The 23,450-nt window shown below is 39.6% G+C and overlaps 1 protein-coding gene across 2 annotated transcripts; it reads left to right on the top strand.

Annotated features, from left to right (window-relative positions):
• Positions 1-1,076: 1,076 nt before the first annotated feature.
• Positions 1,077-22,331, top strand: PRKG2 (protein kinase cGMP-dependent 2). 2 transcript variants are annotated; one of them, XM_066185040.1, is made up of 18 exons: positions 1,077-1,570; positions 4,299-4,465; positions 6,196-6,309; positions 9,001-9,106; positions 10,313-10,376; positions 11,009-11,086; positions 12,098-12,192; positions 12,951-13,019; positions 13,746-13,844; positions 14,770-14,920; positions 16,186-16,322; positions 16,483-16,572; positions 16,757-16,898; positions 17,696-17,859; positions 18,495-18,617; positions 19,555-19,617; positions 20,474-20,540; positions 21,398-22,331. In XM_066185040.1, exons 1-18 carry the CDS (start codon positions 1,077-1,079, stop codon positions 21,491-21,493), a joined length of 2,319 nt encoding a protein of 772 aa, XP_066041137.1. In that variant the 3' UTR covers positions 21,494-22,331. The 2 variants fall into 2 exon arrangements, with proteins under 2 accessions (XP_066041137.1, XP_066041138.1); XM_066185041.1 differs by lacking the exon at positions 20,474-20,540.
• Positions 22,332-23,450: the final 1,119 nt, after the last annotated feature.

Raw genomic sequence — 23,450 nt, 5'->3', positions numbered from 1 at the left:
TTATTTCAGTTCTGACCCACTGAAGGCTGTAAACCAGAAGAGAACTGTTGTGCATCCATTAAAAGTATGGTTAAACTAACAAATAAAAGTAAATTGTTGGAGCTTGTCATCTGATCAACGTACCTTGTCAGGACCGTGTTCTTATCCAGTTCGAATAAAATGGTAAAAGAGATTATCTTAATCCACATCACTTAAGGTTCAGCCTGAAAAAGGTGTCCTTCATCCGTGGGGCAGACAAACAGCAACTTTGGGCCTGCTGATGCCTGACCACAACAGCAGTGTGATTCCTTGCTCCTCCTGAAATGATCCAATGAAACATGCCAAAGGTTGTGTCCAAGGAAGAAGGTGGGTCACTGCAAATCTGCTGAAGGCTGCTGGTTGCAACAAGTGCTTGTTTGAGGCATAGGTGTTCTGACAGGAGCCCAAGACCTTTCTTTTTTCCTGATGACTTTTCACAAGTAGCCAATGGAAGGAGGTAATTCCCCATAAAAAGATAATTGTTCCTTGACAGCAGTAGCAGCTGTTACACTAACAAATATGAGCCTGTTTTAGATGAGTAAGTGAGCTGCAGAAATGATGCCAGCTGCCTGTGTGTTAACCTACATACTTACTAATCACATACCCTTTGTGCCAGGCAGGTATGTACCCACTGGTTAAATTAGTCTGTGTACACAATAATTATTCCTCAATGGGGAAGTGACCCAAGTTTTAATTTTTTGCTTCTAACAGTTTTCTTGCTTTAGCCGTCAAGCACAAGCTTTTCTCCTTCCTGCTGTTTGTTTCGTCTTTATCAGACTGAAAGGAGCTTACACATCTCTTCAACTCACTAAAATGAAGTAGTAGCCATAGATCATTTGCTTTGTTTCTGCCTCTTCTCCCTGCCCTTTACTCTGCTGACTTGCAGGACTGGAGAGGATGAAAGCAATCAGCTGTGTTTACTACAGTTGCATATGGCAAATTCAGCTGCCAGCTAATGACTAAATTCACTGCTCAACATTCCATGACTTAATTTTTTTTTTTCTTTAGGAATGAAATAAAACTGTGACTTCATTTTCCCACCTAGGCCTCTGGGCAAAATGGGGAACGGATTAGCCAAGCCCAAGCACCTGAGGCAGCCAAACAGGCATGTGGCAAACCTTGCTATTGGCTGTGCTGCCAGCCACAAGTTCCTGATGGACCCATGCCTGGGCATCAGTGTGATCCATGGGCAAGCTGATGTCCTCTGCAGCAAGGTACTTGAACTGGAAAAGGAGCTGAAGAGAAAAGATCAGCAGTTGCAAGAGAGTGAAAACCATGTTGCTGAGCTTCAGGAACAGCTGGCTATGCAGACTAAGGTCATAGCAGAACTCACCAAGGAGCTTCAGAGCAAGTGTATACAGTTGAACAAGCTGCAGGATGTTGTTAGCACTCAAGGAGAGCACTCTCTACAGCCTTCTCCATTTAAAGTTTCTGCTGATAGGAGGAGAGGAGCCAAGGAAGGTGTATCTGCAGAGCCAACGACACGACTGTGTGATTTGAGCAGGCAAACTATGTTTTCCCTTGAGAAGGCAACAGTCCGAAAGGATTCCAGGTGAGCTCTTTTCAGAGGGCTTCTATGTTTGTGTTACAAGGTTATCAGGTTTTATCATAATTATAACCTCTCCTCATGATAAATCAGGATTATTCATTTTTTTCACGTAGGCTTTGCCGCTGTGATAGATGCTGGTTGAGTTTGTGAGTAACTTTAACCAAGAATCATCTGTGTCCCACAGACTCCAGATGAAGAGTGTATTTCAGATGAGAATCTTACAGTTTTGGGGGGATTTATCTTTATTGCCAGCTTCCTCCTTCCCTCCAGCTTCTAACAATCATGGTGTAGGTGCTGAATTTTACTTTTGTTCCTCTTTGAATCCAATCACACTTTCTAGACTCTGACAGACCCAGAAATCTCTGTGGTCAGAGCTGACCTTGCAGACAGAGGTATCAGTCTGGTATCCTTAAGCATAACTTAGACCCTCTTTTACCTTGCAATGCAGACATAACCTGAGAGTCTGTTTAACTTGGTGGTAGCCAGACTCACTGGACTTCAGCCAGTGGCTTTAGTGCCTTCGGATTTGTGGGGAGATTTATTATTCGTGGCATATCTGAGTCTGTACCATAGTAGACCTGAGAGTTATGAGGCGTGTTTTCTCATCCATCATGTCCAGCACTGCACCTTAGAGGGTGCCTCATGAATCAGAAAGGCTGCCTGAGTCACCACAAAGAGCTGAGAACTTCAGCTAGCAGTGATTTTCCAGAGTAAGGGAACTGCATTAATATTTTATCGCAAGTACCTGGGTAGCTTAAATCATAGTTTTAAGAGTGTTCTCTTTGTAACCTGTCTTCTCCTTGGCACGATCCTTGTACTGCAGTCCACCACATGGTTTTCTAGGGTGTTTTCAGAGACAGAATTGTAGCAGCACTGAGGAGTAAAGCCAGGAGAAGAGACAGTGGATTAGCAAAGTGCAGCAGCCAGAATCAAAGCAAGTATTGCAGCTTAAGCAATCCAAGAGTAATGCACATCATTTTTTGATGTTGTAGTGGTCAAAGTATTATTATTTGATCTTCCAAATATTTTGGAAGCAAACATATGCCAAAGAAAGCACCACAAAGCTGTGCATTGCTATGCCTCTAAGTTAGATAAGCCTGTCATACTCATGCACTTGTGTAAGACACCATCACCTTGCTACTGAGACAGCCAAACGATGAAAGGCACAAACATTTGGTTTCCTTACCTGGTCTGTAAATACTGTAGTAGGTCAAGTTCAGGCAGTTCTGACATGTGTGACCATGACAAAGTGTGACCTTCACTGTCTACAGAATTCTGTCTGCTATAATTCGCAAGCACAGAACCATTAGCCTGACAGTGTCTATAGGGGTGTTTGGAGCTGCTGCCATCAGTAGCTGCCTCCCTTTACAGAGACAGGACTTAATGCAGCCCCACTGCTGTGTAAGGTAGCTCCACAGTGCTGCTGCACAGCTGTGAAAGGAGCTGTCTCAGAAGGAGGGGAAGCTCCATGCTTCTTGAATTTGCATTGATTCCAGGGTGTCACCAGTCCCTTTTAGAAGTATTTGTAAAACAAAGGGCATAATTTGGTGCCATTTGTGTGGCGGGGGTTTGAGTGCCATGCTTTTGTTTGGAGTATCTCAGCATGAATGATTTTAATGAAACTTTTAGAAGCACACTCTCCTCTTCTATAGTTCTGGAAGCTTTTGTGCTCATTTTATGTATCAGGTTATATGCAATTACTGTATTTTATTGCAGTATTGTATACATGATGCAGGCCAAGATGAATCAAATTAGCAAGGCTGGTTTTAGATGAAAACTAAGTTAGAGCTTATATTCCAATAACCCTGTTGCGTTCAGCAGAAGGTAAGTTATGATCCCTATTTCTAAACACAGTCCTCACCATAGCTACTTGGTTTTATTTTCCTGCCTCATCTTATCACCTTTACTTATTTTCAGTCATTACATAGCTAGTAACAATGTAAGTGTATTTACATGCCCTAGGTTTGTTCATTCCTGGATTGTCCTCAGGAGATTTTTCCCACATAACCTAGTTTTGATGACAGCCTCCCATTGCTTTATGAATACAAACAAGAGGAGGCCTTAAATGCCTCAGAAATCTGTCAGGGTTTTGACTTTGTCAACATTAGGAGCATGGGGACTTGAAGGCAGAATTTATCTTTCACTTCAGCAGTAAAAGAAAACTAACCAGCAGAGCCATAAAAGCTCTGCCAGTGCAGAAGTTCTTTAATTGTGTTCATTTCTGGTGCAGACTTGAGGCACTGCTTTATACGATGCCCTTGAGCCAGAACACACTCCAGTCAGCCAGAAGCCCTAGATAGCCAGAACGCATGTATGGCCTGCTTTGTTTCAGCTGGTTAGCCATTATCCACAGATTCATCCATTGCTTATTTTTCCATGTTTTCTCCTTCTTAAAATCCAACCACTGGGCTCTGCCACCAGCAGCTCAAATATGGACAGTTCTTGTCTTGACAAGTCACCCATTTATTTGCATTTACTACAACGGGAAATGATGCAGAGACTGTCTCAGGGAGCAGTGAGAACAAGATTGTTCAATGAGATTGTTCCACCAGGTGATTACAGCACAGACAATTCCCCCACCAACCAGGCTACCATCCCACAAGGTCTAAACAAGGCAGGCAGAGCAGTTAGAAACCAGAGGAATCCTCTTGAGAGGGATGAATGCTTGGTGAATAACAAACCCCAGCCATGCTGGCCATTTAAAACTCTGTGGGTTTTCGTTTGCCACCAGTGAGAAGAAGCTTATCACAGATGCCCTGAATAAAAACCAGTTCCTGAAGAGACTGGAGCCTCACCAGACACGAGACATGGTGGAATGTATGTATGAGAGGACGTTCCAGCAAGGGAGCTACGTCATCAGACAGGGAGAACCAGGAAATCACATTTTTGTGCTCAAAGGTGAATATTGCTTACTTGTACAACACACAAGTGCAAGAAACAGGGAAGGGGTTTAGAAGGTTTTGCAGGAAATCACAGTGAGGGTGTTTGTGCTCCTAAATGATTTGTCCCTGTGGAGGGCAATGCAAGTTTTACCTGTGACTTTTATGAAACAGAGTGAGAGCAATAAAAAGCACCTTGGAAACATGAGTCTTGATTTAATGTTTTTTCATGACCTTTTTCATTTCTGAAAGCCCGGTGGCCAGCAATTCCTTTCTGTTGTAGGTGTAGCCAACCCTTTCTTCTCCAGAGGAACAACAGTTATTACTTAAAATACAGAGAACTGCTCAGTGGTGAGGCCGCTCCTGAAATAAACTTACTTTTCAACATTCATAAGATACCAGCTTTCTCTGTATGGGAAATTGAAAGATGAGGTCCACATTCTTTGTTCTCAAAGCTGACAGGTTGCTCTTTTTTATTATTTTTTTTTTTTAAAAGCATGTTTTTTTCTGGGGCAAAAAAGCAAACAGCAAAGCAAACAAAAAGCTTTAGGATAAGAACGCTTTCCTAAAATAAGGCCATGTCTGCAATCATTTGTGCTGACTGCTACTGTGCCTCAAATTGCTGACCAGCTACAGTTTAACACCTGAAATTTGCTCCTATCAGCAGTAAGCTCTTTCATCATTTCACCATTTAAAAAAAAAAAATTGTGATTATTTTGCATATTTCATCAATTGGGGACCACTAAAAGTCCCAGAGACTCATATGAATTAGAGCTCACACTATAAGCAGTATGTTCTGTTGAGGCGGGAATATTTAAACAGGAGTAAACTGTGTGTATGTTGCATGTTGGAAAGCTCATTTTCTGGCTTCACGTGGATGGGTTATCACATGGATCGGTTAGCTGGAGAAAAAAATGGTGGTAACTGTGTCAGGAAAACAAATGTTACAGGAAAAAAGAGGAGGCAGGATTTATGATGGCGTGGTCATATTCTCCGAGACAAAAAGATAACACTGTGAAAACAGCTGAAACATCAGAAAGGAGATGTGCACCTGGAACTTTTTCTGGCACGTTAGAGCCTTTCTTGAGGAGATGGTGTGTGCCTTGGAGAGAAGAGGGCAGAACTTCATAACGTGTTTAAGGGAAGGTCTTTTGGGGCCATAAACTGTGAAGAAGTTCAGAGTTTCTTTGACTTTTGCTAGCGAGGCTCAGGAACAACTTATTGAATGAAGATTTAATGTGCTTTGATTTTTTCTGCACTCTCCTTTGCATTCTGCATATATATATATATATATATATATATATATATATATATATATATATATATATATATATATACATAAATATATATATACACACACACTCATATATATATATATATATACACTCATATATCTGTGTGAAGAGATAAACCATGAGTAATTTCTCCTTTAATCATTATTTTAAGACTTTTTTCTTTACACCACACTAGAGTGTCTGAACCACACGTGAGTGTTTTGTTGTAGCAAAGGTTTATCTCATCAGGATTTAGAATGGCCCTCCCTTCCAGAGCACATCTGTAGATTAGCAGTACGTTAAAAACAACATCTTTACTGGTTTGTAGGTGTGTTTCAAAGAACTTGTTGCATTGTTGCTCCCATTCCTGTGTTCCAGGGAGTGGCAAAGTCAAGAAATATATTGATTTGTTTTCCGTTCACTCCGTGCAGCTGAGCACATGTTTAATACCTATTATCCTGATGATTTTTGGCAGAGGGCAGTCTGGAAGTCTTTCAGCAGAATAAACTGCTCTCCTCAATACCTGTGTGGACGGCATTTGGTGAACTGGCCATTTTATACAACTGCACACGGACAGCTTCTGTGAAAGGTACCTAAGGTTAAATACAGCAACATTATTCAAAATGAAAACTGTGGAGTTTTTGTGTTATATCCAGATTTTCTTTGAAGTTTTCATTTAATAGATGTTTGCATGTCCTGGTTATCTACAGTACACTCACATATTTCTTCCTTGAGCTCTTTCTGCTTGGGAACTGGAATAATACTATGCCATGAATATAATTCCATCTGTGGCATAGCTCTCGAGAAACAATTAGGCACCTCCAAATTGTGCTGGTTAGCCTGATGTGTAGCATACTAACAACTCGGGAATGATTGTGCTTAATTTGGGGTGCTTCAGTAGAGGTGGTGGTCTCTGGCTCTTATGTTCTTGTGTCAAATGCAGTGCCAAGAATGAAATTACATATTTGAGTTTGAAAGCATATTAGAACCATGGTGTTTTTCGTAGAGTGGGTACAGTCTAATTCAAGAGGAAAAAAAAATATGCAGGAATTAGTTAGAAGCTTTTGTGCTTCTTTTAGTTCTGTATCACAGTTATGTTGCTGAGTCTTGCCTAGATCCATTTGCAGCTGGCAGTTTGGGGACTGACCAGGATGGAGTTGTTAAGTGTTGCTGTGACACAAATATTCCTCTTCCTGCATTAGACTGGGTGTATGTCCATTAAATACCCCCTGATTCCCTTTCCAACATGCCATAATTCCTCTGTGACAAACAAGTAAGTGACTAAATATGGTTAAGTTCATAAATTTTCCACTCGGCCATTCCATAAATACTACTTTTGTTTGAAGACTAATTTCTGTTCTTGTCTAAATCTGCAGGGACTTTGTGCCACCAGTAAGTATGAAGAGTTCACATTGACTTTAAAAGGAGCAAATGGAATAAAGCAAGAAGTTGTTTGCTGTAAAAAGCTTATGATCTTTCTTCCTGCACCCAGTTTAGGCACTTAATCATTGCTGGCCATGCAGATGGAAGTTATTACATGTAATCTGTTTTTGTTGCTGCCTGATAAACAGAACAGCATCAGTAATGTGATTATTTTTCTTACTAACATGCTGCTCTAATTGAATATGTTCCCTATTTTTCTTTTTTGCCTGCTGTATAGTATTAGCATTATAAAGTAGTGTTTCTGCATAATAAGATGTCAAGCTGCTTTAGGCCTTTGTTAGCATTAATTGGTTTTGAGGTAGGACATGAATTGTCCAATTATGGACAAGAAAAGGTATTTGAATACTTGCAATTACTGCAGAAATCCACCCCTCTCCAAAAGCTTTCCTGTGGTCCTTGTGGAGGAAGAGCAGTACAGTGTCATAACTGAGCATGAATAGTAAACACATGTGGAAACCCTTTCCTGTGCTGGATCTTCTGATGCCCTTTTCCTGCAGTCTTTGAGAACTCACAAGTGAAGGATTTCATCCAAACAGCATTCTGGGTGCTCAGCAGCATGTTCACAGGCAGTAGCTGTATTTGAAATTGGCAATGTGATTTACCCCTATGTTTCTGAATTTCTCTTTCTTTTTTTTTTTTTTTTTTTAATCTCATTTTTGAGATTGCAGGTGTTTTTCTAACTCTATAACTGCTTCATTTAGTTAAGGTGTAAGATACAGGAAATGCATTTGCAATAGGCTGGCTACTTGCCATGTTTTCTTCATGCAAAGTAAGCTGAAAGATGTTATCTAGGAGAGAAGTAAAACCAAAGTAACACCTTTGATCTCCTATCCAGCATCCAACAAATTTTTTGATCTGTTTTGATAGATGGCAGAGCATATGTGTACACTGTGTACAATGCGAAATGACTGTGCATCGTTTTAAACGTGGCATTTTTGTTCCCTGAAAAAGTGATTCTATGTTAACGATAAATGGAGGAAATCAGTTGCCCGAAATTTTTCTGTAAATTTTATCTCACAGAAAACACAGTTTTGTTCTCTCTCAGGGCAGAAGGAGAACTGCTGAATATGGTGTAGCATCTTTTAAAAGAAGAGATTAAATTCAATAGAATTACCTTTTGCTTTAAAAAAAAAAGAAGTGTTCTGTTGTGTTAATTAATGATTGCACTCGGGGATTGCTTAATGGTTTGCATGTTTGATGCTGTGCCTGCTTACGGTATTAATATTTTGATTATCCTTTGAAAAGGAACCAATAATGTTTTGATAACCTTTTATTCCCTTATATAATGAAGAGTTTGGAGGAAAAGTGTGTGAGGATCACAGGATTAAATGAAATTAAACGTATTTCTTGACCTCTGTTATTTCTATCTTGGTGCAGATCTCACAAACATTTGCATGTAATCTGAATTAGAGTTAGGTCCAAGCCACAGCATTTAACATCATAGATTTTGGAAAACCAACCACGTTCTTGTTTCTTTCAAATCAGCTTCTTTGCATTTTACAGCTGCTGAGCACAGTGACTGCCCATGACTAGGGTAGATTTTCCCAAGTGTTCAGCCCTGTCATATTCAAGGTTGCTCAGCCTGTGGCATTGCATGGAAAGTGCTCTGTAGAGGAACCATTAGGAAATCTATTCCTTACTTTAGTGAGCATTTTTTAAGTGGGAATTGAATTCTTTTAAAAGTCTGATTATTATAGGTGCTGGATATTTTAAAATTCAGCCTTGGGCCTTGTGAAATAGCTAGTCTGTCTTCTACCATGAGCTGATGCTGTAATATCATCCATCAAATAATTTGGAAATGTTGCTGATTTTGTTCTTCTTTTTTGTTTTCTCAAAGCAATCACTAATGTTAAAACATGGGCACTGGACAGAGAAGTGTTTCAAAATATCATGAGAGTGACAGCACAAACCAGACAAGAGCAATACAGAAACTTCCTTAGAAGGTAAATACAATTGATTTCTATTTCTGATAGTGCTTTGTGCTACGTACTAAGGTGCACAGCAATACTGTGCCTGTCTTGTAAACAGAGAGAAAAAGGTGCTCTTCATGCAAACATGGCCTCAAAAGCCTGAATAGTTGTCTTTTTTCTTTTCTTTTAAGATTCATAAGAGTGTTTTTCCATTTTAATTGTTTTTCTCCTGCGTCACACTAGAAAACTTCAATACATGCCTGAATGCCTTTAAGTAGTATAAATGTTTACGACACTTAGAGGTCTAGAATTTAAAACAGTATAATAAATAAAGTTAAATAAATCCTCCAACGAGTAGTTAGTTTGCTGCCGGAGTAGATTAAGGAGTGTTCCTTATCCTTTGGAGATTTGAATATGAGATCTGCATGTCTCTCAACTTATGAACTAATTTCAACAAAATTACTGGGAAATCTGCAGAGCAGAAAATTCCCTCCTGCAGGGAACAGTGAGAGTGATGTCATGCCTCTCCTTAGGAAGATGGGGAAATTAGAGTTTCCAAACCATAATCAGCTGATTTAATAGTTTATGTTTTTCACACAGAATGACCGTTCTGTTATGCCTTCAAATCAAGATGCCAAGCCTGGCCATGCATAGAATGTCTTGTGTATTTTCACGTCCCTCTCCACCTTTGATTTCTATACACACTTCTTTGCTGAGCCTAAATAGATAGAAATTTCTATAATTTCCTAACTTTTATGAGTTTGAGTGATCATCCTTACCAGAAAGTTCACAAAGTTTTTTACTCTAATTGGATTATCTTTCAATAGCTGTCCAAAGAGTACTGAAGCTTTAACCTTTGATTTTGCAGTCTCTGCAGTGCACTTGAAAATATATTCTTGAATTGCTATAATGCTATAATTGCGTTTGTAATTGCTGGATTCTTTTGAAATCAATCCTTATACCCACTGAAGTAGTTTCTCTCCTGAAATACAAACTTATTTACAAACTGACCTATGTTTGCCACATTTCTAAGTTGTGCAAGTTTTCTGTTCTAAAAACCAGGATGAAAACGCTTGAACCTTCCAAATTAAGATTTAGTTGTATACTGTGTTCACCACTAGCTTAACTAGTCATAAAACATGACTAAAAATTGCATACATGAGAAGAGGTCATAAAAAAATGTTAATGATACTTACTTTGGGTTGTGGGGCTTTTTTTTGTTTGTTTGTTTTCTGGAAGTGTGTCCCTGCTGAAAAACTTGCCTGAAGATAAATTAACCAAGATCATGGACTGTCTGGAAGTGGTAAGATATTGTTACGTTTTTCTAAATAGTATTCAGTAAGCTTCCAAAATAACAAGGAAGAATAAAGCAGCAAACATAAAAAACAACGCTTTTTTATATGAGAGTGGTTGTGGAGTGATGGGAATTGAATTCCAGGTTGGCAGAAAATAATAACATTTAGTAACATAGAAGTTATGTTTTTGGCATCAAAGGAGTCAAGCAAGTAGTTAAGAGGATTTGTAATCTATCCTTTATTAAGATTAAGTACAAAGTTCTTCTCCAGGACTCCTTTGGTAATTAAATTTACTTCTTGGAGATGTGGATATGAAATACTTTCATATTCCTTGGACCACATATGCTGCAAGATGTAAGGAAAGAAGGCATTAGGTCCCCAGCACATGAATCTAGCCAAGTATCTGCGTGCCTTAGGGCTACATTTGCCAGCAGCCTTTGAAGGTAAAGGCTTGATGTATAACCATAGCTGGGATGTTTTTTTCCAAGGGCAGTGGTAACACTTGATTCTTTTCACGTGGAGGCATGAAGGATATAGGAAGTTAAACATCAATGAAACATCCACATGTGTTAAGAACTCTGCATAGTAACCTTTCAAAGATTTATTGGACAATATTATCTCTCACTTGCCCCCCCACCAGGAGTATTATGACAAGGGAGATTACGTTATTCGGGAAGGAGAAGAAGGAAACACTTTCTTTATAATAGCAAAAGGAAAGGTAAGGTATAACAAACCTTATTTTGTAAAGTAGCATGTACAAACAGTTGTATCACCAAAGCTATCTTGAGGGGTGTGGTCTTCAGGAAAAATGGTGCAGAGGGTTTTGCACATGCTTTTACGTTCACAATACCATGATAAAAGCCTGGAGCAGCATTGCAGAGGTTCAGGGAGCCTAATTTTCCATTCACAGTGAACCCATGTTATACTGCTCTAATTAAAATATAATTAAATTGTGTCTTGAAGCCTCTTGACACTGTGGCAGAGATGTAAGGTTATTTTTTTTGTAAATGAGATTTGACCCTACGTCTTCTCCTAGACGGTGCAATATCTGATGGGCAAAACACAGACTTGTGAAAAGCCTAAGTAATGGAGTCCCAGGCTTAATGGAGAATGGCCTTTGAGGTGTCTCAGAATCCTTTCATTTCTTAGTCCCAGAGGAGCAAGGCAGCAGCCTTTATTGCTCAGCTGATACCTTGGAGGCTGACACAAGATTCTAAAGAATTAAATCAGGAGAATTTTCCTCAATAAACTTCCAGTTTCCAAAACATCTCTGTATCTGTAGATGTTCTAGTTTGTTTTTTTGCTAACATGGGCACCAGCAGAATGTGCTACTGTGGAAGCAGAGTTTCATGAGTGGAAATGTTAATGCTTCTGGAGTGCTGCCTATTTAGCTGAGAAGCGAAAAGCTCATATGACATCTGCCCGCTGTGGGAACTGAAGTATTTTTCAGTCTTTCATTAAAATGTGACTTAATCTGCTCAGTTTTAAAAAGATGAGGAGAAAATGTTGAGGGGTTGCCAGTAATGAATATATTCCTTCTCCTCAGCAAAAATCAGAGAGGTAGGGATGCTTGGGTGTAATTTTTGAGAGGAGGGGGTAGCTATATATCTGTAACTCTTTCAGCAGCATTACTGAGTTTAAAACATTTCTGAAATACACAGAAAAGAAAGAAAATCATGAAATACTTTGAAACTTCCCCTCACAGAATTTTTGTTCCTGTACTTTGCAGGTGATAGTTACCCAGAGTACTGCAGACCACTCACAACCTCAGGTGATTAAAAATCTACACAAAGGAGATTACTTTGGAGAAAAGGCACTCATTAGGTTAGTTCACACCGTCTGATTCATAATGTGTAGGATTTCAATTGTCCCATCGCTGTGTGTCAAATTCTACAACTCATGGCTGTTTTGAATATAATCTTTCTTTTGATTGCCAAGCCAGTAGATGAAGGTAGTGATCAAATTTGTGTTAATGTTTTGAGGGGTTGCAGAGAGAGCCTGAAAGTTTACACTGGCATCTACCTTTGGTTTCCCTGTAGAAGTCAAATTCTGGCCCTCTGCATTGTGGTTTATTGTTAATACCTCAGTACAAACTGTGGTGACAACTTGTGCCAGGTGATTTCACAATGGATAAGGTCCATCATGGCTGGAATGAACTCTTGTTTCCTTTGCTCATGGCAGTAAGAAACAGAGAGGAGTCACATAGTACAAATTTATGTGTGTGATTGAGTAGGGAATTGCTTGGGTTTGGGAATGTTTTATATCCAAGGATCAGTTTAGAAAGAAGTAGTAAATCCTGATGTAGTGATAATTACATCTCACCCTAATTTCTTGGAAGGTTGCTAAAGGACATCATGCTCCAAACCCTATTGAAACTGGAAAAAATACTGTGCTAGGCCATAATGATGACTAGTAGAAAGCTAAATTTTGTATTTGGTTCAGCAGCATTAATCCGGGTACAGGGTGCAGAGGCCTTTGAGGAGTTTCACCTAAAGCAGCTGTGACCCTGCATGATTGCAGTGTGAGGTGCTTTGAGGATTTTGATATGCTTCTGAATTCTCCTAATGTGTTTCAATTCTCAGTGACGACGTCAGATCAGCAAACGTTATTGCAGATGAGTACAACGTGGAGTGCCTCGTTATAGACAGAGAGTAAGTACATTGCACTTTAATAAAAGGCTTGCAGTCTCTTTCAGTAGGTTAGCATGACTTTCAGTGGGTTAATGTGACTTCACTGTAGGCAAAACCACAATGTTTCCTTAAATGAATCCTGAATGAGTGGCTGTGCTTGAGGAATACTAATGAAGAGAGGCTGACAACAGGTGCCTGAGCACAGAAGCTTAAGAGTAGCTCAGAATTACTCTCTTCTTTTTCTCCTTGTAGTGGTGATGTTTATCCTGATCTCCTGGGTGAGAGGTTCCTAAGGCCTGTTCTTGTCAGTGAGGACAAATACAAAGAGAGCATTCAGTAACTCTGCCTTCTCTATCACCAGAGTCCCTGCTCCATTTAGTAATGGGTCCACATTATCCTTTGTTTTCCTTTTGTTATGGATGTATTTGAAGACACCTTTCTTCTTGTCCTTGACATCCTTGGCCAGATTAACTCCTTCTCTCATCTATATTTACCTTGACAACCTCTCTATATTATTCCAAGTAGCCTGACCCAGCTCCCATCTCCAGTGTGTTTCCCACTTAAGCCTGAGTAATTACAAGAGTTCTCTATTTCTCCATATAGGTCTCTGCCCCCTTTGCCAGATTTCCTGATCATTTCTTGATCATTTCTTGAGCCTGGAGGAAGTGATCCTTGAGTATCAACCAACTTCAACTGGGTCATGACTTAAAAGTTCAGCAGTTTATGATGTTCCATTTGTGTTTTCAGGACATTTAATCAAACAGTTGGAACTTATGAGGAGCTGCAAACTTACCTGGAAGGTTATGTGGCTAATCTGGCCCAGGCTGACGAAAAGCGACATGCAAAGTAAGTCAGATCATTTGTTTGTCATGCCTATAGCAAGTAATTACAAAAAAAGAGTGATAGATTTGTAAGCAAAATCAGGGATGATAGTTGAAGGAGATGGACCCCTAGGAATGACAGAAGTCACTGTAATAGAACAGTCTGGCTATGTTTATGGAGCCTAACAAGCTTTTTCTGATACAAAAATTACATAGAATCTCAGGGTATTAATTTCCAAACAAGAATTGACTCTATTCCTGGAAAACTGAGCACATAAAAAGAAAAATGTTGTGCTCAAATAGATTTTGCATTTTGATGGTAAGTTCTTTGACTGCTAAAAACCCCTGAAGGCCAACTTTAACTCTGGTTAAGGAAACTGTATTACTGTGCAGAAGATTGTGTAATTTCAAAAAGAAAGAAGCAGACATAAAAGAAACAGTTTATTTTTAATGCCTCAGTGTAGCACTGATGGTACTGATGTCTGCTTTTAGCTTTGGGCACACTTCTAGTTTATATGCCTCTGATTTCAAGTCTGAGCGCTGCTGGAAGGTTAGCAGAGTTTGTTTTTCCTCAGTTTAGAAATACAGCTGCGTTCTTATTTCTGATCATTCTACTGGAACTGGTACACAGTCCTTCAAGCATTGCTTTTCCAGCTTGGAGTGCCCAAAATTTTGCAGCTGCCTGCATCAGTAGGAATCTCACCAGGGATCAGCTCTTGCTAAAATTACTGTCGATTCTACTGTGTGAATTTCAGTAGCATTTTTCTTCTAATTGACTTCCATAGGATTCCATTAAGATCCCCTTAGGAAATAACAAGGGTTTCCTTTCCTCCTCCTACTTTCCCACTTCCCCTTCCCTCCTTTTCCATTTCCTTCCCCTTCCTTTATATAGGATCATTAAAAGTAATGGCAAGGAAAAGCACTAACCTCTGTTAATTTTCTTACTGCAGAGGAAGATCTTTCTGTGGACAGTTGACCAAAGAGGTGTCTTTGGAGATGATAGAGCTGAAGGAGAAAGTAGCCCAGTTGCCTCCTTCCCCATTCCAGAATTTAGAAGTTGTCACAACTCTGGGTGTTGGTGGGTTCGGAAGGGTTGAGCTTGTAAGAGAATGTTTTAAAATTATTCATGTAGCTCTCTGTCTTGCATGATTGATTTAGCCACTGATTATGTGAAGGATTTTTGTATTCTATGTGCTTTTACCCCTCAGGCAGAAATAATTCTCCATAAAGCAATGCATAGTTAAAAAAAAATAAAAATCAAGACATGGGTGTTTAAAGAAGTAAATCCATTCTTGTGTGCCTTCATCTCCTGCTGTTAAAAGTCCCTTCATGGTCAACAGTTTGTGCATGTGGAGTTTACAGATGTGCCTGCCTGCATTATGTCCCCTGAATGGCAGCCCTTTTTCCAGGAATCTGCCTGGACCTGGAACAATCTGAGCGGCACCTCACAGTCTGTGCTGTTAGAACTGCTTCTGTACGCCCACAGCAGCTCCAGCCAGCCTGAGCTACCTCTGAGCTGTGCTCACTGGGGAATTTCCAACAATTTGCAATGGCTCTTTTGAGCCACATTCAATAGCATGAACAGCTGTGCTTCTGGGATACCCAGAGCTTCATTAGCCCAAAGCCTTAAATTCCACTCACCACTGGCTGAGCTGCAAATGTCTGACAAAAACCTGAATGCTTTCTGTGCAGGCTGCTGAAGGTAATGGTAAATTAAGGGAGACTTTGTGCTTTTAGTGAAGTCAATAATCCTTTACAGTAGTTAGGCCATCAACTGTTTCATTCTGATTCATGCTTCACAAAAAAAAAAAAAAAAAAATTCCACACTGGAATTCTACTGCAGCATCTGAATACCAAGCTAAAAATTGAATTCTCATCCAGCTGTAGAACACCAATATCTGCTTCCTTCATTTCCAAGAGGCCCTTCCATCTTTTTATTGCATATTGGATAATATTTCAGTGTAATGCCAAATCATTTGTAAACATTCTTCCTAAATTGCCTCTCCTTTTTGTTCTTTTGTATTATGCTGGTGATTAGAAATCTGAAATGGAAATTGGGTCCCACTGTGATATAAACTTATTGCAATATGTAGTCCCTATCCAAGCTGCTGCTATTTGGTATATATAAAACGAGCAGAGGGAACATTTCACTTTACAAGTGGGGACTGGGAAACTAAAATATCTGATGCTTGGTTTAAAATCATATACAACAGTTCTGCAGAAAATCTGGAATTTGTCCCTTGTTACAGCCATCAATTTCAGTCCTGTGCTGTGTTGAAAAAGATGGGTATCAGTGTATCTACTGAGAATGATTTAGTAAAACATCCCTTCTCTGCCTCATGTGTTTTCATCATTTTTATTCACAGGTTAAAGTTAAAAATGAGAACATGGCTTTTGCTATGAAATGTATAAAGAAGAAACACGTAGTGGACACCAAACAGCAGGAGCATATCTATTCTGAGAAGAAAATCCTTGAGCAGATATGTTCTCCATTCGTTGTAAAGTAAGCTGAGCATAAGATTTCCTTGATTTTGTCCCCCAGCTGACCACTGGGCCAGCACTATTAGGAATGAGGTTTGGCACACATGAGCTCTGGAGGGAAGACACTGCAAGTCTCACTTTTTATTTTGCTTTTCCTAAATTGCTGCTGTTTGTCTCCACAGGCTGTATCGCACATTCAAGGATAACAAATACGTGTATATGCTCCTGGAGGCTTGTCTTGGAGGGGAACTGTGGAGCTTGCTGAGAGACAGGTAACTACAAACACAGCACAACCTTGCCCTTTAAAGACACCCCCATGTGGCTACTGAGTAGGTACTCCATTCAGTGAAAAGATATTTGGTTCAGTTTGGTTAATATTCTGGTTGTTACATATGATCTGGTTAATAGATAATCTGAGGTGTTTTCAGAACTTAATTGTGATTATTTTTGCTCCAGAGGCAGCTTTGATGAATTCACCACCAAGTTTTGTGTTGGGTGTGTGACAGAGGCTTTTGACTATCTGCATCAAATAGGAATTATCTACAGAGACTTGAAGCCAGAAAATTTAATTTTGGATGCTGAAGGATATATAAAATTGGTAAGATGTAATCCTTTGTAATGTTATCCTTTTGTGCCTGTGTCCTGTTTCTTTGCAGGGGGGATATAAATAGACAGCACATAATTATAGAACCAGGATCCTAGAGTGTAATAACTCTTGTGCTTCAGCAGTAAAGAGGGCAGGCTTCTCACTGCACAGTGAGGAGCAAAGGCATTGCAAAGCCACTGGGAGCCATGGACAGACTGGGGAATTGCAACCTCTGAGAGCTCTTGCCAGAGTAAAAACAGCAAAAGAAAAAATTCTTCCAGCAGTCAGTTTTATTGTAAGAAACCACATTTCTCAGGTGCAGAAATACCTCCCTGTCCAGCCTCAAAAAATCATGCGTTCAACAGTCATTGATTCAATTTACAATCATAGGTTCCCTTTCTTTGTAGAGAGGGACCAGAGTAAAGAATTCCTGCCGTGCTTTACTGTGACCATGAGAAGTGCAACAAGAATACCCTTCAGGGAGCTTGAAATATCCATTCTGAAAACAATGAGCAACCCACTGCTTTCCAGGGACAGTAAATCTCATGTCCTCAAGGAAATCATGAGTTGTTCTCCCCAAAAGGAAAACTATTCAGAAAATCACTTGTGATAAAAAAAGGATCTATTTTATAACATTCAGAAATCCAGTGGAATTACCTCTCTCTCCTTCACAACTACACTGTGTGGCTGTTCTAGCTGTAAACCAGCAACTCTGGGATCTTTGCAGGAGGTGAGGAAGCAATTAAGACCTGAAGGCTTCCCAGTGCAAAACTCCTCTGCATTATGCAGCATGTGTTTATTTTGATCAGGTTGATTTTGGATTTGCAAAGAAGATTGGATCAGGGCAGAAAACCTGGACGTTTTGTGGAACCCCTGAGTATGTTGCCCCTGAAGTCATTCTGAGCAAAGGCCATGACTTCAGCGTGGATTTTTGGTCCCTTGGGATTCTTGTGTATGAACTCCTCACTGGCAGGTAAGTGCCTCCTACGCAAAGTTCTTACCTAGTTTGTTTGTTTTTAGCAACATTTCCAAGGTTATTTTTAGACAGCCTCGCAAAATGATACTTCTTTATGCCTCTCATACGTGTCTTACCTTCCATCATTTCAGAAATGCCAAGACCAAGGGGCAGTGGTTGCATATTCTCAGTTCTGGCTTATCCAGGCACAAGCTATAGCTGGCAGGTGTAGGGCTCCTGTAGCTGCTGCTGTTTCCTGTGAGGAACAAGTGACAACAGGCTGTTCCTTGCCCCGTTAGTGGGTGATGGGGTGCAGTGGGGTGGGTGAGCTGTAGGCAGGGCTCTCTCTCTTTAGCTCCCTGCACACTTCCATGACATCTCTTTGGGAATACTCAGTGGCAACACAACGTGGAAGCTTCTGTGAGTTAGACTTAGAGGGACACAGGCATTTTACCTGGTACCTACAGGAAGCTTCTCATCTTCAGGCATTTCTATTATCTTAAACAGGCTGAAAGGGTGAAGGTTGTGAAAGTAGGAAGGTGGGCTTTTTTCCCCTATTTGTTTCTATGTTTTCAGGTATTTGCTTAGATAAGTACTGGCCACATCTGCTCTTGCCAGATGTTCCATTTATCAGTGTTGCTTTCTTTTTCTAGCCCACCATTCTCTGGGGCTGATCAAATGATGACATATAATTTGATTCTCAAAGGCATTGAAAAGCTGGATTTTCCTAAAATAATAACAAGGCGACCTGAGGATTTGATCCGCAGACTCTGCAGGTAGGAGGGGCAGTCTGGGGCAAAGCCTGAGTGTAGATAGATTGAGCTCTTTTAGGACTCAGACTCCAGCACTGAATTCCTGACAACTTCATTTGCAATTGTTATGCACGGCATGATCCATTCTGATTATATTCAATATGCATTGCATGCCCCTGTATGTGTCACACCTCCGAGTCTGCAGAGGCTCTGGGCTTTCTCTGTAGCTGGGAATTTTTTCTAAAACACATCTTTGGGAAAATTTATTAAGTGAGGGCTGAGGAAAGAGCTAAGGAATTTGATTTTCAAATCAAGCACGTTGTTTAAAAAAGAAAAAACGCTTCCAAAATGATTTAAGCATATAGATTCTACAGAAAACATAGGGCACTTAAAGACTGGCTTAAGTCCTTTAGAAAATGTGCAGAAGGTGCTATTTCCAAAGGGCCAGCCTAACTCAGTGGCCTGCACAACCTCTGGCTGGTGACACTGACTCTGGATTCCCAGCTCCTGTGGGATTTCATCCATGGCACCAGGAACAGTATTCAACATCCTTGTGTACCACGATTGGAAGGATCTTTGTGGCTGCAAATTTTGTCCTGCCTCTTTTTGTAACTCAGACCTACTGGCCAGGGAAAAAAAAAAAAAAAAAAAAGAATGTGCAACTAAAACTCAGCCAGCTGATTTCCCTGTGCTGCTTCTCACAGCTGGGTGACACTGGTTTGGCTTTCTAGAAAGTTTCTCCATCCTCAGAAAAAATGAGCAGTGAGCAACACCTCATTGTATTTCCTCATGAGGCCACATGTTTTATACAAGCTGCATCCCTATGCAACTGTTAAATGCAAGCAATTAGGACCTATAAATTCTCTTTTAAAAATAGGAATATTTTATATATTCTTATCCTTATTATTTTTCTTTATTTTTTCTTTTTCTTTTTCTTTTTTTTCTTTTTTTTTTTTTTGAGGCAAAATCCTACAGAAAGATTAGGCAATTTGAGGAATGGAATAAATGACATCAAGAAGCACAGGTAAGCAAAAGAGACTGCCAAGAAGAAAACTTGGGGTTTAATTTGAAATATTTTTAATATGTTAGAACCCAGACTGGTAAACACATAGACATCTCTGTTGCTCTTGAGTGTATTTGCAACTATAGCAAGCAACAATATGAATGTAAATCCTCAGCATGATTATCTAGAAATCTTATTTTTTACTAGTTTTGCTGCAGGTTGTTGATGTAAGAGTTTAATTCAGTTCTCAGAGAAACCGATGCCAGTTCGGCATCTGCCTCTCGGACCTCCTGACCCTTCAACATTTGCTTTTTAAGTATGAGTAGTTAAGGGCTCCAGAGCAATAATTTTAGGGTTTTGTCCTCTTTCTTTTAACAAAGTCAGTCGTTCTCATAATGAATTCTTCTAATGCAAGTCTTTTTTTTAACAAAGAAAACCCTCTGTAAATTAAACATTTTCTGCTTTCTCTTTTTATCTGAGTTGTTTCTGAGCCCTACACTGTGCTTGGGGAAAGAAGTCCTCTGATTTTTTCTGCTTGTCTCCCTCTTCTCATGCTGTAAAAAGGGTGGCATTCCAAGGAGACACACAAGTCTCTGCATGGCTGTGTTTCTGCATGTACTAACCTGCCTGTCTCTGCACCTCCTCCCTACAGAAGTGCCAAAGTGCCTGGTGGCCCTGGAGCTGCCCCTGCCTTGTGTGGCGGTGGCAGTGCTCAAGATTCCTCCGTCTAACTGTGTTGTTACAGGAGCTGGCAGGGGAAAAGCTTCTCATAGCCCTTGTCCACGTGATTTTCAGCTCTTTGTGGTATAATGTCAGAAAAGAACCTGTCGTTCTCTTTTGGTCTCTCCCTGTCTGTCTTTCATCTCTTTTTGATCAGGTGGTTGAGTGGTTTTAACTGGGATGGTCTGAAAGTGAGGAAATTAACATCGCCTTTAAAAAGAGAGGTATTTGCTTTGGCTTTCAGTATCACGATGCTTCACTAACACAGCTTGGCTACAAAGGAGAACTGATGGTGATAGCAAAATTTCCCAGAGATACATTTGAATTGTTACAGTTCAACATCTTTTGTGAAAATTGAACAAAGGAGAAAGACAGCAAGCAATGCATAATTTATAGTCAGCCAAGTAATGGAAATATTATTCTGCCTGTGTACTTTGCATTACATTATCACCATTACTAGAACAAATGGTGTTTGGTGAGAAACTAATACTGAAAAAATATATCTCCCTTGGTAATGGGCACTTTATTAAGATGCACTGTTCATATTACTGTGAAGACTACAAATTCCTGTGTTCTCCTATTATTGAGTTCCAAAACATCCTTGAGTAAGCTCCCAGTTTTAAATGGCTTATTTGCTTTTGCCCTAAAATGAAAAAAGAGTAAGGGTAAAGCATTTGAAACTCACTTGGATCTTAATTTTAAACAAAAAGTAATTCTGAGGTCTGCTTTGAGTAGCTACCCTATGAATGTAGATTTGATCTTAAATAGCATCCAAATTGTACAGTGTGGCCCAGTTTTCTTACTAAATAAACAAAGCTTTGGGCGAAATCAAGGATTTGATAATATTTGGGAAGTCCTTCTGTATAAGAAGGCTAATGCCACTGTTCAGTTGTACAATGTAATTACTGAAGGCATTTCTGTTAAAGAATGAGGAATTGCATCCATTGAAAGATGTCATCTGTATCATAGTAACTTTTTCATTTCCATGTTGGGAGCAACAAAAATGATGCATAATCAATAGAGAACATTTTCAAAATGTACTTTCTGAAAGACCCTTTTGTTTGTGTTTTCAATATCCTAGTTGTCTGGACCGACTGATTACAGCTACTTTGACAGCTATCCACCTGAAGTGGGAAGCCCTCCAGATGAACTTTCAGGCTGGGACAAGGATTTCTGAGCATTTTTTCTTCTGGCACATTTATAGAGACTCATAGGCATCAGTTCTATCTTGTTTCTTGCTTAAAATGAAGTTATAGAAATTACACAGCACTCTTTGAAGAACAGAAGACAGTACAGAACCAGAACTTGTTTGGATAATCCACCAAAATCTGTGCATTTTATAACAAGGGCATGCATTCAGTCAGCAGCTGTAACCTGAATTTTTTTTTTTTTTTTTGGTACACAGTGTCTCTATGAACATCTTCAGATACCATTGATTAGATGTATGGTTTTGCCACTAAAAATATCACTCACTAAAATTTTGATATTAACAAGGTTACCATACATTTTTTTGGGGTGGAGAGGATGGTTATCAGAAGCCAACAGTTGTGACATTTGTCAGTAGCTAGAACTACAGGCATTTTTCTTTTTCTCTGCTGTGTTTTGCTTTCCCCCCAAAATGTCCTGTATTGCATTGATCCAGAAATGTGTAGAAAAGAGACTTTTACTGAAAGGTTGATTTGATTTAGCTACAGCTAAAAGAGTATCACTGTGTAAGCTGCCTCTCCGTCGGTCTTTTGCACCAGATTGGATATGTGGGACTGATCAAAGGAAAAGGTATATCCATAATAGAAGTTGCCTAGAGAATCAGACTGAGGTGTGTATTTCCCTTACTGCTCCAAAGAGCCATGTGCCTCTCTTAAAACGTTTTGCTTTTGTGTAGTGTGAAGATAAAATAGATGGAGGAAAAAAGCTTTTACCTTGCAGGGAAAAAAATGCGGATGGATGTTGTGCATTTGTGGCTTATACAGAAAAATTCTGCTGCTCTGTGTTATGAACTCCAACTGCTGTTGAAATAGGGATGCTCCTGGGTTTCATGCTGGGTTTATGGGATGGATGCATCTGCAGCCACTGCTTGTATTTATTTCAGCTCCTGCTGAGACCAAGTCCAATCTAAAATTCCACACTGAAGCTGCCGCAGCATTACTGCGTTTCACACGCACTGGATGGAAAACCTCCCGGGCAACTTGTACTGTGTGCTCAGGGTTTAGTTACCCACGGCTGCTAGATCATCCCCCTAGCTGCTGGTCATGTCTTTTCCCACTGGGAAGGGGAAAATGAGGGAGGGAATGCCACAGGGGCAGTTCCGTGGTTTGTTATGTGGTTATAATTATTTTTCACTGGTGGGTGACCATCGCTTTGACAGCAAATCAATTCAAATATTTTGTATAGCCTTCAGCCTGAATAGGGCAATAGAATATTTTCCACTGAGTTTAATGAGGGTTGGATGGAGCCCTTGAAAGAAGACACTACACATTTAGCTGGTTTTGTTTCTCTGCCTGTTTGCAAATTATTCTGGAAACCTGCAGCCAGCAAAGCCTGTGCAAAGTGGAATCAGAGAGGGTGGAGAAGAGGCTGTAAGCTGGAACTGCAGATGGTTGCAAATTAACTTTGTTTAGTAATACCAAAGACTAAATTTTATTTTCAGGATTTAGAGAAAGCACTAGACGTTAGGTATTTGTGTTTCTCCATACATCTGTTATTCTCTCATAAATATTTTTATTACAGTCAAAATAATATTGTGCCAAGTTTTATAAAAAGCTTTTGAATGTATTTTTCCATTGTATTTATATGTAGTTTCCTTATATATATATATATATTATAATAATGGGGGGGATATATATATATGTTTTTTAAGTGGAAAAATATCGGTATGATAAGTTCAGTGCAGTTAGCATTAAGTCTGTGCAGCTGTGGGATATATTTCCTTTATAAAGTTTAACTTAACTTGTTTATTTGTGCGCAAATAAAGTATTACAATGTAATGAGAAGGACATTAATTTTTTACAAGCACATTCCATACTGCAGTCCAGATTCATGGACTGGATTTATACGTCTTGTCTATGTGATTCAGAAGAGACTGAGGCAGAAAAGGCTACCATGGAGAAAGAGCCACTGATGTCATTTCTTGCAGC

This window comes from Chamaea fasciata, unplaced genomic scaffold (genome assembly GCF_029207755.1).
Source record: "Chamaea fasciata isolate MVZ Bird 193981 ecotype frontalis unplaced genomic scaffold, bChaFas1.0.hap1 SCAF_6, whole genome shotgun sequence".
Taxonomy (NCBI): Eukaryota; Metazoa; Chordata; class Aves; order Passeriformes; family Sylviidae; genus Chamaea; species Chamaea fasciata.
This window is presented reverse-complemented; position numbering and strand designations above follow the sequence as displayed.